Source organism: Anarrhichthys ocellatus, unplaced genomic scaffold (assembly GCF_004355925.1).
Source record: "Anarrhichthys ocellatus isolate YVR2014 unplaced genomic scaffold, GSC_Weel_1.0 scaffold49, whole genome shotgun sequence".
NCBI lineage: Eukaryota > Metazoa > Chordata > Actinopteri > Perciformes > Anarhichadidae > Anarrhichthys > Anarrhichthys ocellatus.
In genome coordinates this window covers 2041258-2061107 of record NW_022280079.1, presented here as the reverse complement: position 1 = coordinate 2061107, position 19850 = coordinate 2041258, and the positions used below count along the sequence as shown (strand labels likewise).

At 42.0% G+C, this 19850-nt stretch overlaps 2 protein-coding genes across 5 annotated transcripts in view; one reads left to right on the top strand and one right to left on the bottom strand.

Moving 5' to 3' along the window:
- The window catches only part of cbll1 (Cbl proto-oncogene-like 1, E3 ubiquitin protein ligase), a 7667-nt gene extending 1533 nt beyond the window's left edge, over nt 1–6134 (top strand). For all 3 annotated transcript variants that reach the window (XM_031869798.1, XM_031869797.1, XM_031869796.1), the window contains 4 exons: nt 3505–3611; nt 3900–3983; nt 4067–4140; nt 4784–6134. In XM_031869798.1, the coding sequence (XP_031725658.1) occupies nt 3505–3611; nt 3900–3983; nt 4067–4140; nt 4784–5792 (1274 nt within the window). In that variant the 3' untranslated portion in view covers nt 5793–6134. The remainder of the gene's footprint in view (nt 1–3504; nt 3612–3899; nt 3984–4066; nt 4141–4783) is intronic.
- A 392-nt stretch (nt 6135–6526) lies between these two features.
- slc26a3.1 (solute carrier family 26 member 3) lies at nt 6527–17792 on the bottom strand. Of its 2 annotated transcripts, XM_031869795.1 has the most exons (19): nt 17556–17792; nt 17232–17371; nt 15773–15883; nt 15324–15484; nt 15061–15225; nt 14137–14289; nt 13418–13500; nt 13021–13168; nt 12723–12836; nt 12479–12556; nt 12246–12341; nt 12024–12130; nt 9603–9672; nt 9394–9486; nt 9227–9319; nt 8920–9141; nt 7620–7674; nt 7409–7530; nt 6527–7069 (listed from the first exon to the last, which is right to left on the bottom strand). In XM_031869795.1, exons 1-19 carry the CDS (start codon nt 17681–17683, stop codon nt 7049–7051), a joined length of 2160 nt encoding a protein of 719 aa, XP_031725655.1. In that variant the 5' UTR covers nt 17684–17792; the 3' UTR covers nt 6527–7048. The 2 variants fall into 2 exon arrangements, with proteins under 2 accessions (XP_031725655.1, XP_031725654.1); XM_031869794.1 differs by lacking the exon at nt 6527–7069 and having other exon boundaries at nt 7081–7530.
- Nucleotides 17793–19850: the final 2058 nt, after the last annotated feature.

Sequence of the window (19850 nt, the reverse complement as noted above, 5' to 3'; positions counted from 1 at the left end):
TATGCGCAAATCATTTGGTAACTATGCTATACACGTGAGGGTGGCTTTTTTCTCTGATTGATAAATCTAAAGCTGGTAAAAATCTTTTGCTACAATCAAACTCTGTACTTTGTCAGTCACCAGAGTTGGATTTCCCCGCGTTGGTCCTGATGATGCAGGATGACAATTGCTAAAACTCTCCAATCAACAAGTTACCTTTCAGTCTGTAGAACTTCATGCTTACTCCTCGTACTCGTTGGTAAAATGTCAGTGTGAACTAGGGCTGGGCGGTATACCGGTTTTAATTTCCCGTACGATATGAATTTTTCATATACCGTCATACCGGTGCACAGCCGAAACAACTTCTGTCGCTCTTCAACAGGCAGTGAAATATATTGTTCGCCGCTGAGGGCGCTACGGTTGGAGCTAGTTGTCTTAAGTGTATTGAGAGGGAACCCTAGTCATGGTTATAACTTTATAACAACAATTAATAACCCACAACAATTAATAACCCACAACTAACGCTCTTTAACAGGGAAAAACACCACGACACAACAGTTTGTGATACATAAACAATTTGTAACACTAATAATTGTACATTTATATAATTTCACCGCCGAACTGCATGCTGGGTACAGCTCGCTAACAACAGTCTGCTAACAGCTTGGAGAGGCTCTGTCGCTCCAGTGACGTTACATTAAAGAACAGAAAAGATCGATGCAGGATGAACAAAGACTGAACAACAAAATATATTTAGGTCAGACACATATGCAACGCTGATTACCGTAATATGTGTGGTATTTGTTATAAATGTACGTTGGTACATAGAGGGTGATAAGAAGCTGTACGTGGAGGGGCTTAGGACCCAGGGGAATGTAGGTGAAGGAAACCGCCAGAGTCTTACAAAATACCATGATATGCATTTTTGGTCATACCGCCCAGCCCTAGTGTGAACATGAACTGCACCAGAACTAAAATGCATCAACGTATCACTTGTTACCCCCCTAAGTCTGGATCAAATGAACCCAGCTACAGGTGTGAAAGCACCCTAAGATAGTGTTGTTGGTGTCTTTCAGTCAGTGATGGTAGTTCTCCTGTTCTGCCATATGTCAGTTCAGTTTGTTATTGTCCCACTGGGTGAACATCTGGCTTGCAGTGGAGCACAAACGAACAATGACAGTACTCACACAAACAACAAAGAGTTGTCATCATGATGTGTAAGACTTTAGCTGTGGCTCAGTGGGTCAGTCGTTCTTTGACCACAATGTTGGCGGTTTGATCCGAGGTTGCTCGTACGTATGTATATGACCATTCTAATAAAAGTGTTAGCAGTTAATGTAATGAATGTTTTAGATGTCCTTGTTTTACTTGGATTTTCTTAACTGGGGGTCTCAGGACTACGGTTGTCACAATACCAAAATGATGACTTCGATACGATACCTGCCATAAGTATCACGATACCCGATACTTACGATACGATACCAGAATTCGATACAATGCCACAAATACAATACTGGTATATTTATCTATAATAGTAATAAATAAAACATCTGTACGGTTCCCTTTTTTACCAGCTTGTTCCTGCCCAGCTTTTTGAACACTTAACAAATGGCATTAATATTAGTATTAGCCTACAGCAAGATATTAATGAAAACTACATGGTGCCATGATTGCTGCTGACTCTGCTGGCATCTGTCTGACTGGCTGTGGGAGTGGGTGGATAAACAATGCTTAATTTACTTGCATAGTGAGTTTGATATTTTCACTTCGTATTTTATCTTAATTCATGGAATAATTATTTTTTCCTTAACTAAAAATAAAAATAATTAGCTCAAGATCCACCCTCAGGCTCCACCAGCATGTAGCCATTTTGCATCAATTGTGTTTCATTTAGTACACTTTTGTGTGCATTGTGAGTTTGTGACCTCATGATCATATAGGCTTGTCCTCAAACTAGGCCAAGGCTACTCGTGTTAGCTGTCTATGGGTGAGCTTGGGGGTGTTCATGTTTATAATCACATTTGCTTACCTGTCGTTCTTTGAAAGGTTCGTGGTGTCTGTCTGAAAGGTGCTTTGCCATGTTAGACGTGTTACCTCACCGTCTGTGTGGCTTTGAAACACTTTTTGCAAACGGGTCTCTGTATGTCAGTGGGCTTTCCTTCACTGTCTGCAATATAGCTAAAGTACTTCCAGATGATACTTCTGGCATCTTGTTTTTCAACAAGCCGAGGAAGCTCCTGCCATGTCTCCCCTTCTATCACTCCCTGTGAGTGCGCGCTGCCTGTTGCTGTGTGAGCGCTGGGCAGCCCCGCCCCCTTGCAGTCAATGCCTGCAGGCAGCATGACAGTGAGCGGAGCAGCGAGTGCGCTCTGATCGCGCGCTGTTTTAATAAAGTATCGATACTAAAAATATGCAAAATCGTGTTGTTTTTAACGTACAGGTACCGCAGTACCTTTTTAGTATCGATACACCGTGCAACCCTACTCAAGACTAGGGTTGGCATAAAGTGGGGTTGGAGTTTCAGTAATAATTGATATTTTGTTGTGTCAATGCTCATTTACATTTACACGGGAAAATGACAAAATCACATTAATTTGCATTCGCAAATATGGGACGGATAATACAAAAGAATTATGATTACATTTTGAGAACGATATAAAAAACACGTAAACCAAAAGGAAAAATCTTTGGGGGAAAATTAATAAATAATTACATTAAATAAGATTGACAGAGATAAAATATTTGAATAAACTAAAATAAAGGAGACAAATTCAATCAGATTCTAGAAATAGGTGCGTATCACAGTTCTTCCTTATCTATCTAACTCTTTCCTGTTTTCCTGTCCACTACTCTTCTTTCACTCACATGTTCATTAGAATAATAAAACAGTGCAAGAATAAGCTAGTTCTTTAAATTATCCTATGTGGTGACATGGTGCAGGTTACCTTTACACCACCAGAGGGTGCCAGCGTATCACCCATAGTGACCAGAATTGACCATTGACTGCAGCCCAAATAATCTACAGAAGACCTTGCACACTATAATAGTCTCATCAATCATTGTATCAAATGCAGTTTTCCATTGTGACGGACTTCGCCACCTTTTATGTGATCTTCCAGTCAATGTTGATGTAAATGCTGTATTGACCAAGTAAAGCTGAGTTCTCCTGCTCGCTGAGCCGTGCCAGCAGTGCCTACATGTCAGTATAGGAACTCTGAGGAATTTATTGCTTCAATCTAATACGTTTACCATTAACACTAATTAAACATCCACATAATATGTGAGGGATTTTCTCTTTAAGGGTAAATATCTCCAATTAAGGCTGCCTTGTTTTCCAACAACACTTTAAAGTGTATCCTGTCAACCTCAATCAGTTTGAAGTGTGATCTCCGAGAAAGAAATACATTTTAGTTGTTTATATTCTAGAGAGTACAGCCTCATCAGGGTCCTTGGTCACTGCTTTGGAGACAACTGAATTAGACTTTCTGCATTACATCATTAATATTTGTCTCTTGTGTGTTACAGATAACTTTGGCTTTAAGCAGGAGGAGAGGTTTGATTGTGGAGCTAAATCTGGTGATGTGTTCGCAACTCAGAGGAGATTCCCCCAGGCACTGTTTTGGGACTATAAGGTACAGCACCTGTGGGGAGTAAAACGACGCAAAATCGTCTGCAGCGTTTAGACGGATATGAATGACGAACATCGCTAATGTCTTTCATGACGTGCACGACGTCTCCCCTCCAGACCATCGGAAGCGTTTTCCTGATGGTTTAAACAATTCTCTTCCCAGTGTTCCCGGTGTTCTCAGATTCAGTCTCAAAGTAGCCAAATCCTCAGTAGTCCTAATTGTATCCAGGTAACTCTAAATGATTGTGTGTTAATGATAGTTACCCGTGTTTCTCTCCCTCTTTTTCAACAGTTAAATTTGATTGGAGAAAGGGATGAAGTACCAATTCACTTTTGTGATAAATGTGGGCTTCCTATCCACCTATATGGACGAATGGTAGGTATTATCGCTGAACTGACCTTTCTCTGCAGGCAGACACAGAAATGTTCATGTGTAACTCTTGTTCTCTGACTCCTCAGATCCCCTGCAAACATGTGTTCTGTTATGACTGTGCTTTGCTTCATGAGAAGAAAGGAGATAAGATGTGCCCTGGGTGAGATTTCTGGAGACATTTTAACATTTCAATGTGTTTCAGTGGATATGGCAACTCCTTCCAGTTTTGACATCATTTATTATAAATGCAGGATCTTGAGTGGTGAACCGCTAGTGGTGTAACGGACTGTAGTTGATCTGTGATCATACGGTTCAGCACACATGTTAATTACACGTGCAGATTAAAGACAGTTTAACCATCGTAGTGTGAAATACGGTTTTACTGACACCCTAATAGCGCTTCATTGTGAACAAGTCCTTGTTTGAATGGGCAGGAGGAGAGATTATAACGTTGGCAGCACCTGAGCTAACAGCTAACATATGGCGGTTCTATTGAGTTACATTATGATGCATTCATGCTATATTCAGTAAAAATGAGTGTTGGGAGAAGGTCAATTATACGTCATCATGATGTGTTCGATTGTAATCATATACAATGTCGTATGTGGTGAGAAACTTAACAAGGCCAGTTGTTTGAAGGAGATGTTTTCACAGCAATATGAAATAGATATAAGAGATGGGTTTATGATCTGTTTAACATCCGAACACTAGCTCTAAGCACCTTATAAAAAGTAAAGCAATAACATATAGAATTTGTGATGGTCTTGTATAGCAGCTTAAAGTTCTATTTGCTCTGTGTTCAGCCTCACCATGTTCAACTGCACAGACCCGGTGCAGCGCATCGAGCAGAGCCTGCGTGGTTCCCTCTACATGTGCAGCGTCGTGCCTGGATGCAAGCGCACCTACCTGTCTCAGCGCGACCTGCAGGCCCACGTCAACCACCGCCACGTCAGAGTGGCCAAGTCGTCTGCCGGCCGACAGGAGCCCGTGCACCTGCCCCCCCAATCCGAGGTCTCCGACCGTTTCCGCGCGCATCCGCCTCACCTGCCCAAGAACCACGTTCACCTGCCCAACCCGCTCCAGCACAGCAGTCACGACCCCTACAGTCAGCCGCCCCCGCCCACAGCCCACGAAGCCCCGCCCCCGACCGCTCTCGGTCCCGAGACATTCCGCATCTCCACGGTGACGACCCGCAAGCACAGCAATCTCATCACCGTGCCCATCCAAGATGACTCTTCCTCTAGGGAGCCCCTCTCTGGTGGGCCGGGCCCCGCTCAGCCACCACACCACCACCCGGGAGACTATCCTGGTCAGCCCCCTGTAGTGTCCCACTCTCACCACATGATGGCCCCACCGCAGCAACACTTCGGCCCCCCACCTCCCCCGCCTCCTCCCATCAGCCACCCCATGCAGCACCCTCCCCAGGCCTCCGGTACGCCACACATGGTGTACAACCAGGCCCCTCCTCCCCCCATGTCCACAGCTCCTCCACCAATCACTCCGCCGCCAGGGCACATCATGGGCCCGATGCCCCCCTATATGAACCACCCGCCCCCAGGACCGCCACCACAACACAGTGGCCCCCCAGTCAACGCCCCCCCACCTCATCACTACAACCCCAACTCCATGCAGCAGTTCCCCGAAGACCAGGGAACCCTCAGTCCCCCTTTCAGCCAGCCAGGAGGGCTCAGTCCCGGGATGTGGCCCGCTCCGAGAGGGCCCCCACCACCACGAATGCAGGGTCCTCCCCAGGGCCAGATGCCTGGACCTCACCACCCAGATCAGGGCCGATACCGGCCTTATTATCAGTAAACTGCCAACTAAATGAACAGGCAACAACCTGCTTCATTCAGTTCCATGCCACGCGTCTGAATAATGTGATAGTAGACCTCAGGGTTTTAGGACTTTAATTTTGATAAGACATCCCCCCCCAAATGCAAATGTGTATGTGCTGCACATTTTAGTTAAATGTACTGAACCTCCCGCTGAACAATTGAATTGGAATAGACTTTGAGAGGAACAGCAATGTCCCTTTTTTTTCTTCTTTTTTTTATAGCTTATGGTAAATATTTCTGTATATATGTCAGCTGAATTCACACATATGTACTGTACATTGAAAGACGCCAACTATGTCTCAATAAATTTTTAACGGCAGATGTGCATCTCATCTCTGTTTGATATGACTGAAGGGTCACCAGCTGGTTTGTTGAGAACAATAATTAGCATTTAACATTCAAAGCTTTCTAAGAGGACATTTGGTTAAAACCGGTTTTATGAGGGAAGACCCTTCGAAAATAAAAAGAAATGTGTTACTTTATAAGACATTCTGTCCGTCCATAAGAAATGTGGTTCTTTCTAAGTTTACGTCCCCAGGTTGAAGTTGTAATTCTTGTCGTGTGTTTTTTGTCAGTTTGCTTTTCAATCAAAGTCAAATGAACACAACATGGTTCGCTTTAAAACGCCCTGTTTGAACTCTGTCCGGTGCGTAGAGACTACAGTTCTGCTGCTGTGTATCAGGGATCAGCTGATCCATTCTCAGCTGTTTGTCTGCAGGTCCTTTTTATCGCCAACCAACTTTGTTTAGAAAAAGGTTTCAAACCTAGTTCTGTGTCTCAATATTTGAAGTGCAGTGACGCCTTTGTTTATCTCAGCCTATAAATTTATCTTATGTTTATGAATAATTTGAATCGTCTTTGATAAACCTTCGGATAGTCCCAGTGGTTTGAACCCTGCTACACATTAGTGGAGTATTTGACACACTGAACACATTTATAACCTCATGCCAAAATATTTCATGTCCTCATTTTCAATAAAAATTATATTTATGTTATGCATTTATTTTTGGTAACTGTGTGTAAAAGGACAGTACAGTAGCAACAAGTAACAGACTGGATCACCTATAAAAACATCACTTCAATGGACTTTAACCGAAACAGCTTTTCAAAATATAACTCACTCACTGTATACACAAAATAGTTGTTTTAATAGTTGTTTTATTAATTGTGTTGTGGTAGCATGAAGAGAACAGCATTTCTATTAAAGGAATGTTCCTGGAGGCGGTTGCTCTCCTAGAGTTTGCTCTCTGTTAACTGCAACAAAACAAAGTGTGAGAGGTGGTAGTTTTCAATTATGACAGTCGTTGCATGCATAAAAAGGAAATATAAGTTTCTTTATGAATTGTATTTCACTTAATTTCTTTGATTTGTTTTTTAGTTCAGCTCTTTAAATCTTCCGTACTCATCAAATTATATCAAGGGAATTCAACTTTTCACTATAGTGACCTTTATGACCTCTCCTCCAAAGCCAACCGGAGTCTAAAGCTGACACCTTTAGCTCCATGACTGATCGTTTCTGTGCTGGGCTTCTGCATGCATATCTAGTTTTCTCAACAAGACGCTGGTATTTGTAGCGTAAATAGCTTCCCTTACCACGCAGCCTTGACTTTTGTCTAGCACATGCAGCATGGCGTCATGAAGGGTCGGGAAGAACATGGAGGTCAGAATCTCATCATCGAAGAACGTGCAGCTGTGTAGTTTCTCCAGGATGCACGCTGTCAACACACGGGAAATGTTCAGTTTTTTATTATTCACCTTGTGCTCAGTGTGCATGTGCTGTCACTGAATCTAAGATGAGACTCACCATCACAAGAAACAATGTAAACATCCACATCAACATGGATGAACTCTTTGAGTGCCTGTGGAGAATACAGAGAGTTGAGAAACTGTCAGTGTATAGAGTATAGAATTACGTAATGCAGCTGATGAGACATGTATACAATGGCTCTACTTTATTGCAGCGACAGTGCTGACCACCTACTTATTTGGGATCTTTTTGCATACGGTGAACAGTGATACAAGCGATCTTTGGGACAGTAGAGCGTTGCAACAAAAGAAAACAGCTCAGAAAACAGTTTGTTTACAGAAGTTGACTGTTATTTAAATTTGACCTTTGGATTGTACATATTGTTACGGCTGTCACTGCTGTATTACACTTCCTGCTTTTCGGTGGTGAACCGACGGAAGGCTTTTAGTATGAAAGTGCACCAGGAACAGCAGTTACAATTTATGATGGGCTGAAATAATTTATCAATGTATCGATCAGTTCATTGAAAGAAAATGAATGGGCAACAAACTATTTTTATACTTGAATAATTGTTTAAAGGTATAATGTCTAAAAACAACTACACCTGTGCTATATATTCTGTTGAGTTGTGTCATAATCCCAAATGTTTCAATAAATCTTCAAACCAAGGAAATCTCTAATTTGAACCAAGGTAACGGTTTCATTTGGTCAATGAGGTCATATCTTCTTTGTGCACGCGTCGGCATTGTGGTTGTCTATGAAGCTGTTGTTTTTAGTCAGTTTTAAGTCCCATTTTTACCATTTAGATCTTGGTCTTTTTTAAAATCTATATTCAAACCGGAAGATGGCTGTGAGTCATCGGACATCTGGATCTGAAGTTATCAGAGAAACAAGCTGAGCAAACGTCAGAGGCAGCTCCGCAGGGACATCCTGCTTCTGACTTTTAAAAATAAACTGCTTTGTTCAATTTTCCAGTTTTTAACGGTAAAAACTTTACTCGTCTTTCATTTTAAATAGAATTTTTGGGGTTTCAAATTTTGGCCAGGCAATTTGAACACGGCACCTTGGGGTTTGGGAAAACATTTTACAGAGCAAATGTCTAATTGAGAATATAATCTGTAGATTAATTGCAGCCCTAGTCGTATTCGTAGAGACTGCCACCTTCTCGGTCTACACAGCAACAAGTTGACATTAACATTTCAGTTTTAAATAATGTAAGGGAGGAGAAGTGAAAAAGCAGTCCCAGGGGACTGGTTGGATGAAAAGGTGGAGGTGGATACTGTGACATCCTACACTTTCTCCGTCACACGAGCATCTATTGAGCTCCAGTATGTTGGAGCCTGCTGAATGACTGTACCGCTTTGAGTCCCTTCAGAGCAGAGATGTCCAGGAAGGACACGGCAGAGAAGTCCAGGATCAGGCTGTGGAGGTCCACTCTGGGAACAGTGTCGTTACCGGGAAGCTCGGCTCTCCAGTCCATCCGGAAAGGAAGGTGCTTGAGGTCAGAGGGCTGATCCAGCTCCTCCGCGTCCATGCGAGACCCATCAGTCCTCTGGCGGAATAAATCCCTCAAGCCTCTCTGATTGACAGATGTAAGAAAGTGGGCTTAGAGCTTTTGGGGGAAGAACACTTTGAAGTAGTTTCTGGTATATTTGAGGTCTCACCTCTGTAACATCGTCCTCCTTTTTCAACAGTTTCTTGATTTCCCTGAGAGCCTTGTTCCTCTTTCTCAAAACCCTAAGCGGATTAAACCCAACCTGGAACAACAACGTGTTGATTATGTTCATACAAATGTATTTTCTGGGATGCAGAGTGGATGTGTCGTACATACAGCGTCTACCAGCTTGTCCCTGAAGAACTCAATATTGGCGAAGAAGATAGGCGAGGGTATCCTGAAGATTTTCACTCCCTTCGGTTCGAATGTCTGAGAAGGGAAGCGTCACGATAAAACAAATGTGATTCAGAGAGATGTCGCAACATGAACTGAAACTACTCAACAGTGTTTAACTTTTTTGATTTCATTTGATTTAACATGCTTACATGCATGTAGTCTTTGCGATCTTTGTAGAGGTCGGTCCCTGGGATGTTAGCTAGGATGGAACAGCGGGGGCTAAAAAGACATGAAGAGGTTTAAAATTGTTTTACAAAATACTAGAATTAAATATCCGTCAAATATTAGGCAGTAAAGGACACTGTTCTTTGTACTTTAAATACCAGGTATCTAGGAAAAACCCGTGGGGCTTAATTCATGTTTTTTGAGCTGCTGCTTGGAGTCCTTTTTCTTTTTTTTCATCAGTTTCCTGTTAAACTCGAGTCCCCACCTTTATGGAAGTCAAACAGTAAATTGGTGGATGCCCTTTTAAAGGGACGCAAAACTACTTTAACTGCTCTATGCAGGGTGTTGATAAGATTTTTTATCCACTGCTTTATATCTATTTTTTTCTCGTCATTATCTCCGCCAGATTATGTATTCAGTTGTGGATGTGCATCTCTGTGTCTGTCCATGGCTAATCCTGCATACTGGAGCCATCAGCCTGATATTAGTTGTGGTCATTTATGACTGTATGCTCAAGTACCTCCCTTTATTGTTGTGATTCACACTTTCTGAAAATGTATTGACAACAGATTTTATTGACTGTTGTAAAACGTTGCTGACGGCTGACTCTTTGCTACTTTTCTGCTGAGTGAAGCCAATGCAGAAGTGTCTTAAAACGTCCATTCTTGCTAATGGCCATCAGGGGGCGACTCCTCTGGTTGTATAGAAGAAGTCTATGAAAATGACTCTACTTCTCACTTGATTTATTACCTCAGTAAACATTGTGAACATGAGTTTATGGTCTCAATCTCTAGTTTCAAGTCTTCTTCAATACAGCATGATGTTCATTTAGTACATTATGGTCCATTTAGAGCAGAGGTAGCCAACAGCCCGCGGGCACCCTGTCAAGAGAGTTGGGTACCCGGAGGCGCACCGCACTAGGTTTTCAGGTTCCGAATGGCGGGCGCTTCCCGTTGGCGCCAGACGCGCGCCGCGAGCGCACCCCGTCGTCAGGTCCGTAAATCCTCGGAACAGGCCGCGGGGCAACAACTCAGGGGTGGCGGGGGTAGAGGCGAGGCAACGCAATCCGACCGAAAAGGCCCAGACTAGAGGTTTTGAACGCGGGCGCCCGAAGACGCTCGCGCGCCTCGGAGGGTTGGATCCCCCGCTCAGATATAGACGAGACTTTTTACTAGTTTCTTCGTGGAGAAAAAGGTAGCATTGGAAAAGCTGGTGTCGGTGACAACAGACGGGGCTCCGGCGATGACGGGCCGGCATGCAGGCTTCATTGCGCAATGCAAAGGTGACCCAGACTTCGCAAAATGTCTACATTACCACTGGATCATTCACCAGCAGGCGCTATGTGCAAAAGTAACCGGCTTTGATCATGTGATGATACAAAAATATCAGAGATGTGATACCTCTGACTTTCAAATGTTGAAACAGATTAACAGAAATAAAAGTTGCATGTTTAAATATGTATGTGTAGCTATACCATCATTGTTGTGGAAATCATTCTTAATAATTATTCTGAGGAATAATTAACTGACATGTGATAAAACAGTCTCTTCACATATATTATTATTATTATTATTATTATTAAAAGGTGATCTGTGCAACTTTGTTATTCAGGAAGTTTGTATCAAACAAGTAGCCCTTCGTACTACTCGGTACCCTTGAAGTAGCTCTCAGTTTAAAAAAGGTTGGTGACCCCTGATTTAGAGTCAAACAGACCATAAAGCAGGGGATGCTTTAGGGCAGACTTACCGTGATTGACAGGTCGCTGCCGCTACCAGAGCTATACATGGCGTCTCTACATCACTCCTTCACATTCCAAATATAGTAACTTCTGTTCATTGGTTGCAAAAAAACAAGATGGCGACGGCAATTATTTTGTAAAAGCACCAATAGTCAACCCTACGATTTTGTCGCAATATCGATATCGAGGTCAATATATTTTTGTCAAGAATGTGGTGATTTTCTCCATCCCTCAGCCCTATAACATGTATAGCAACACTGTTGAAAACATTGTTCTCCCATCATCAGGACATTGTGATTATACATGAGAGCACCACACAAGAGGACTGCCATCCATATGAAAACATCCACATCTGAATTGAACTTACTAACCCTACCAGCCTTTCACATATCTTTGTCATCAGCAATGAATTTAACAAATGCTGCGAAGGCAAACAAATACTAGCCAACACTTACTGCTAGTACCCCAAAGGTGGCACATGTGCCTAGGGTATCCTAGCTAAACACAGCCAACATGAAGCGTTACGCAGTGTAGTAACGCAGAGAGCTGCATAGATGGAAATGTATCTGTTGCATGAGACGTTCCTGTGAAAAACGTGTCTGATAAGTTTGCCGTCTGGCCTTTAATTCAGTCAGAAATTAATATCAGCCTTAACTTGTGTCCTTACAATTGAGTCCTGAAGACCACGGTGAGCAGTTCCACCCCCAGGCCCACTGCCAGACCAAGATCCAGTCCCAGCAGGGTGGCACCCACAAATGTTCCCATCCACACCACCTTTAAGACAAACAGCTGAGGTCAAACATTGAGAGAGAACAGACTGGGCTAAGTAAATAACCACATAAATACGGTACAGCTTGTCTTTGGCAGTGAACTATGAGACAACACCTACACATTCTGATTTGTCCCTCCTCCACAAGTACGGGATTTCTCTGAATTGCATCAACATGCCCTTCAGGTTGACGATGACCAAGGCACCCAGGACAGACTGGAGTGGGGGCAAATATTAAGGGTATATGTAAGGGGGAAAAAACTGACTTTTGACATAAAAATGTATATTAAACAAAACAATTAAAATGCTACACATATTGGCATAAGCCTTTACATTACAGAGATCAGTCTCACCGTGGGAAGTGGTTCCAGCAGGAAGCCAAGTGCCACGGTTACAATCATCGCCATCATGGCTGAGATCAGCCCTGCAATCTGCATTTGTAAAAAGTTAAATGTTTCAGCATGCCAATGGAAGAAAAGAATGTCATATAAACCAGATCGTAACGTTGCAGTAAACCTTTTTGGAGACAAAAATAGCTGCGTGTCGTGAGCTAGTAAAAGTTTGTGACCCAGGAAACAGTGAGGTTTGTTTTCTGACCTGTGTTTTGCCTCCCGAGCTCTCCTGCAAGGCCGTCCTGGAGAGCGCTGTGCTGGCTGCAAATGACCTGAAGCTTGCACCAAATATGTTGCTAACCCCAAATGCAATGAGCTCCTGGGATGGAAAGATTTTACCTTTTAATTTGACTTTAATAATTCAGTTTGACCTACTTTTATTCATGCAGCACAGGAAAGCTCACGTCCAACCATGAGATAAATGCAATATTCAACGTGATTTTATATCTTAATGACCAGAATTACGAGGAGTCTTATTCTCGTATACTCGCACGGTAGCTCACCTGGTTCCCATCAATGGTGTAATCATGTTTGATAGAGTAGACTTTGGCCACAGAGAAGGCAACAGCAAACCCCACTATGGCTACAGGAAAGGCCTCCACAGCACTCTCCTGGAGGATTTCCATGTTGGGCGCAATGGGAGACTCATACCTGCAAGATAAATTGTGCATTCGGATCTGAACAGTGGTGGACTGTAGCTGAGGACATGTCAAGTTCAAAAATAGTGGGAAATTCTGTCTGCTACAATTATCTGACAGCTGTGGTTACTTTTCATATTCAGACTGTACAAATGTGGGAAAACCCTTTAATAAGTAAAGGAGTTCTAAATGACCTGAGAAAACAGCAGCCTGCCTGATTTTGACCTATAATCTACTGAAGACGTGTAGAATTGATACTTACCCACTAACCATTTTGCCAACAACATCAACATCATATCTCGTCTCGAAGTTGAACCCATAGGACACGCCACAAGCTATGACGGTCTGTGTTAGGCAGCAAAGACACCAGAGAGACAAACAATTTTCAAATCCCAGGTATTCCTTGAATGCTGTGTCATTACCACACACTGATGGTTTTAACTAACACATAAACTGTTATGCTTGGGAAAATAGTTTGTAAAATATATGTGTGTTCCAGTTGATAAATTAAACTGTGCAGGAGGCGTGTCTTCCTTTATAGGGGACATATCATGCTCATGGTCCCACTAGACCATGTTTACATGCTTTAATGTTCAAAAAACACATTCTTTTTCTCATACTGTCCGTCTGAATGTACCTGTATATCCCCTCTTTCTGAGGGGCCTGTCTCTTTAAGCCCCCCCCCCGAAGTCCAGCCTGCTCTGATTGGCTTGCCAGAAAAATATGGTTGTCCTTTGCAATAGTAGTTCTCAAGACTTGGGTGGTTTATTCTAATGAGCTTGCATGTATTGTATGATGGGGAGCAAAATCTGAATATCTTATAGAATCACATTTCTTCTGATATGGGAAGCCCACAAAAGGCATGCTAGTCTTATTTCACAGTTTGTGGGTTGGCAGGTACTCCAGACACCCAAATATAAGTGCACAAGAACTGAAAAAGTGAGCTTTTCATGATATGTCCCCCTTTAAAGTTTCCCTCACCATGACAACTTCAATGGGGATGGGAACAGGCAGCTTGGCTTTGTATTTGTCATTGAGCTCCTTCACGATGAACACCACCACCATGATCAGTATGGACATCACCAGGTCACAGATGTTGGTGGAGGTGATCTGGACAAAGATCTTCTCCAGGGTCTGCGCAAAAGAAGCAAACACTGTTTACTCAGCAGAAATGATCACTTTATCCAAACTAGGTGTTGAGATACTGCGAATCTTTGCCAACATCCTAAAACAACGGAGCTGAGTGGAATTTACCCGCCAGTTTAAGCTAGCTGTCTAGTTTTGCTTGTGCTCAGAACAACTGTTGGCTGTTCTACAAATTAGTTTCCAGAGGATGTAACAAATGCCATGGAAGTTAGCAAATAAAAACATGAGCTTAATTCCTTGCTTTTAAAGGAATACTTTGATATTTTGGGAAATACTAATAATATTTTCTGTGAAGCAAAATGGGACGACAATCTGCTTTTCGTTTTGCAGCCCTGTTGTACAATGACAGTAAAATAACCTTGAAACCTTCTTCAAAGTTGAAACCTCAACTTTCTTGCTATGAGAAAGACAATTGGCACCATTCTTATGTCCGTGTGGTAAATATGAAGCAACGGCTGGCAGCCGGTTAGCTTCATTTAACCTAAAGACTACGGATGAAACAAACAAGATACAAAATGTGAATTGGTGGATTTTAGAGGTGCTGGTAGGTCCTGGACAGAGTCAGGCTAGCTGTGCTAATTATTGTGCTAAGCTACACTAACTGGCTGCTCTTCATACAGCACAAACTCTTGACATACACGTATTTCCAAAAATATCAAACAATGACGAAAACATTTGGAGTTGCCAATCTCCGCTAGTTCCAAATTTAAAATTGCATAGACAATATTACCAACACTGTCAGACACATCCTGGACTTACATATATGACAGAGAGTGGACCGCTGATGCCTGGGACGGTCAGCCCTAACACAAACTTGAGCTGGGACACCAGGATGTGGACGGCAGCTGCTGTGGTGAAGCCGGACACCAGAGTGTCGGACAGGTACACAACAATAAAGCCCACCTGCAGAACGCCCATTGCCAGCTGCATAGGACAGGAAAAAAATGAGAAGAAGAAGCTTGAAAATTCTTCTTAGAACACGCAGTATGCTATGCTATGCTATGCTATGGAGTCAGATCTACCTGGAATATCCCCATAAGAAAGGTCACAGAGGAGGCCACCAGGACTCTCTGCTGGTCCTGGGTCAGGCCCTCAAAGCCAGTGATGTTGGCTGGTGGTCCTTCCTTTGGGACCAGGCGAGTCACCACAGCTCCCACCATCAGGCTCAGGACTGGGAAAGAGCCTGTGGGTGTGGAAGGGTGGGGAGACACTGTTAAGCCATATTACACTAAATCTTATCTCCTCTTGTCAAGATGATAAGATCCATAACTTTTCTCAACAGGCCTTTTAAAGTGAGATGTTTATGCTTGATAACAGAAAAACTGTTTTAAACTTGGGACAGTTGAGGACAGCTTGTGAAGAAAAAAATTGTGGTAAACAAAGAGCTACACATTTAGGAAAATAAGCAGTTTTTTACTTGTTATAGAGAAAAAATATATATTTTATAGTGACTCAGCATTGCATGACATACCTACAGATATATGTCTTGAAGTACCGAGGAAGAAGTATGTTAGCATGGGGAAGAAAGCTGTGTAGAGGCCGTAGCTCGCAGGCAGCGAGGCCATCAGAGAGAAGGCCAGTCCTGAGTGAGACCACAGCAAAACAACACACAATGAAGATTTTAACAATGGGTATTTTGCATGTCAAATAAAGAAAAAATAGGTAACTAAAAGAAGCAAAATCAGTGACCAATACTTATTTTTGAATGTCAGTATTTAAATTAGATTGAAACGTCTGGTAGATAAAATTTGGTGTAGACCATATAGACTGTATATAACAAGTGGATGTAGTCACAGTGACTTCACCCGTTGGTTTGTAGGCTGCTGTTTTAATGCCTCAAGTTTTGTCCATCTTGTTTTTTTGCAACCAGAAGAGACACAAGAGGGTGGTGCGACCGAACGCTGAATAAGACATTTATGGGTGAACAGAATGTTACAATTAACTTTCATGAAGTGAAAACATAGTGTGAAGACGAAAACACGGACAATCCCCAGACCAGACAACACCACGGTAGCAACCTGTCAATCACCGTGTAGCCCCGCCCCAAAGCATCCCCTGCTTTATGGTCTGTTTGACTCTAAATGGACCATAATTTACTAAATGTACATCATGCTGTATTGAAGAAGACTTGAAACTAGAGATTGAGACCATAAACTCATGTTTACAATGTTTACTGAGGTAATAAATCAAGAGAGAAGTAGAGTCATTTTCTCATAGACTTCTATACAACCAGAGGAGTCGCCCCCTGGTGGTCACTAGAGAGAATGCAGCTTTAAGACTCTTCAGCATTGGCTTCCCTTTTCAGACCCGGAGGTTGACCAGACAGTTGACCAAAACACTCAAGAGTGTGCTTTACTTTGTATTTAGTTGACACTTTTTATTTAGTAGATGCTTGTAATGACTATGCAAGTGTATTAAACTTACTTATCTATTCTATACAGCTGTTCTTGCACTTCCTTACCTATGCTACTATGACTTGTTCATTTCCCTGTGTGGGATCCATAAAGTTTCATCTTATCTAAAACTTAATCTCTTAGATGCAGCAATGATTTTAATTGCTGTTGCAAGCAGCCATATGAGAAGTCCTCTTACATACAACACTGTCTGAAATGAGCAAAATGCTAATTTAAAAAAGGAAATATCTTGTTGACGATTACTTCAATGGGTAAAATAATCTGAACACAAAATTCATATTTTGCGTTGATATGCAGTGTTTCTAAGTCAGCAATCTACATTCTTAGGCAATATTCCGTGAAAATGTTGATAGGGTACAGCAAAAGTAAGGGTGCAGGTCTAGATAATAGATGCATGTATAAGTCAACAGTATTTTTCTTAAGGAAGCATTGCCACAATTCTTTCACTGAAGTTGGCCAAATGGATTTAGTTTTTCGGAATGCACCAATAATGCTACTACAGACTGAAGCTCTCACCTTGCATAATGGCCACCATGCCAGTGCTGATCCCAGACACCACATCGCCCAGCAGCCACTCTCTGACTCTGTAGATCCTCATCCAGCCGATGATGGGCAGAAGAGAGAGCGCCGCATTCTTGGCACGTTTCGAATCACAGCTGGATTTAACAGATATAAAAAAAAGCTCTAGCACTTTGTTTCCTAAAGTTAGCAAAGAATTTCCCTCACAATTTTTACTAAACCCTCAGTCATAGACATTTGTTTTGCTGGAGATTTAAAAACAAAGATTAAGTCAGATCAAAGACGAGGATCTGAATCTCTAAAGAAGCAGGGTTCTCTTACGTCAGGTACTCTCTCGCATGGTCCAGGATGGTTTTGCGTAGCCTGTAGACTTTCTCATGATCTTCAGCCAAGCTGTCCTCTGAGTACACGGGTCTGGCCACCGCATATTGTTTCCTCAACGTCACCATCCTCACACCTCAGGTGCCGAGGAATGCCGGTCTAATGTCAAAGGTTCTGGAGGAAAGATCCCGAAGAGAACCTTTGCCCGTATCGTTCCTGTGGCCGTGCGTCCTGTGAGGTTTATCTGAGTGTATCTAATCTGAGATCAATCTCATCCCTGGTCACTTGGTTCCTTTCAATCATTAACACAGATTTTATGATTCATTGTGTTGATATTTCATCTCATATTCCTTCCGTTCTTTAGTGAAGACACCTTCAAGCTGAGATCATGGATGAGAGGTATCCCAACATGTTGAGATTGTTGTTGTTTAGTTAGTTTCGGGGAGCAATTTCAGTTTGAAATGTTCATTTTCTTTTAGAAGTTTGCCTTTTACATATTCTAAGACTGAAAATTCAGTTTAGGAAAACAAAATGTACTCATTCCATAGTCAGTGGGAGTTTAAATGAAAACGGACACGGCAGGTTGGTTTCCTGAAGTTTGTCAAAAAACGGAAGCAATGAGAGTAAGAAATGCGGAGATACTTAGGTGAACTTGCAACAGTTGCACAGCTTTGCTACGCGGTCATATTTGACAGTATTGGTCTTAATGGTGCAGCAGCCAATTTAAGAACATCTATTGAACATCGCCATTTCTTTCGGCATGGCAACATTTTTCAAACACGTGGAGTCCACCGGTGGTGACATCACAGCAGTCTCATATCAAGGTAGACTTTATCACACCAAGTTTTATCATAAGGTGTCGGGCCAAAGAGAATATTAGTGGGTGCCATATCATTTCTATTTTATAACTTTCAGATTTTGAAAAGTCTGTGATCAATCCACAATCAAGACCTTCTTCATCAAGGGGTACAGCAACCTTTACCTTAGCTCAAGTAGGAGACAGACAGGAGATATTACGATATTATTATAGGCTCAAGTTTCCTCTGTGGTACTCTGATTAAACAACAACAGAACAAAAGGATAACTGAAAAATAAGTTTAAAAAAAGAACAGATTTTTAATACAGAGATCGTTGTTCTGACATAGCTTCAACATCACGTAGTAAAGCAGGAATCCCATTGAAGCTCCAGGAAACTTGGTTTGTTAGTATTTCTCTATAACATTGATATTAGATACTAAGTTACTGCCTTTTATGTAAACACTACGTACATTTCCCCAAATTTTAACCTAACTTGCTATTTAGTTATCAACATATGATATCATAGAGAAATACTTCAAACTAAGCTTTCAGGGGCTTTAAGGCCCTTATCATGTCCGCTGATATTGAGGTTTTGGTGGTGCATATTCCCAGATTCTCAAACGAGGTTAGACGTTAATCAACAAACCAGTGCAACACAGTAAACTTACAAATACAAATACACAGAAACATTGAAGGCCATCATTTACGGTGATGAAAGATTTATTCTCAATCTTTTTCACATTACTTTAGAGAACAGTGTGCCAGTATTTATTCTCAATATCATAAAATATAACTATACAACATGTAAAATATATTGCATCTACATTTCCTACAAATCCACTATATACAGTACAATTATACATACAGTATAAAAAACATCAATACCATGGAATTTCTTTTTACATTACAGTAGATACCAGTGGCGGGCCGTGCATTTTATACCTGGGCCTTCAGTGCTGTCCTGCAGCTGAAACACCTCCTAATGACCTCATTATGACGCCACAGCTACGGTTATTTTTTCCATTGGTGTAACATCACGTATTCGTATTAAACCGTTCGGTACGAGGCTTACAAACCGAACAATACGTTTGAATAATACTAGTGCATTTGGAAAATGCAGAAGCTTAAATTGTGGGAAATATAATGTTTTCGGTGGACTGTGCTCACGTAGGAGACGACGGGCTGTGACCTCTGAACCCGGAAGAAAACAAAAGACAGCTGAGGCTTCTGGGAGGCTACGCTAAACTAGCTTAACAAACAATAACTCCACGCATGACGCTATGCTTCGTAATTAACGGACAATGCATACAGTCTAAATCTATATAATTAACACAATGACAACAACAAACTCACAAGAACCAGTCACATATATTCATATGACAACAGAGCAACAAATCAACCCAGCAGACCTGCAGCGGAACACGCATTCTGCTACACACTCAAGGGCCATTCAGATATTAGATGTAAAAACAAACGCAGTTGACTTAAAGACAAACT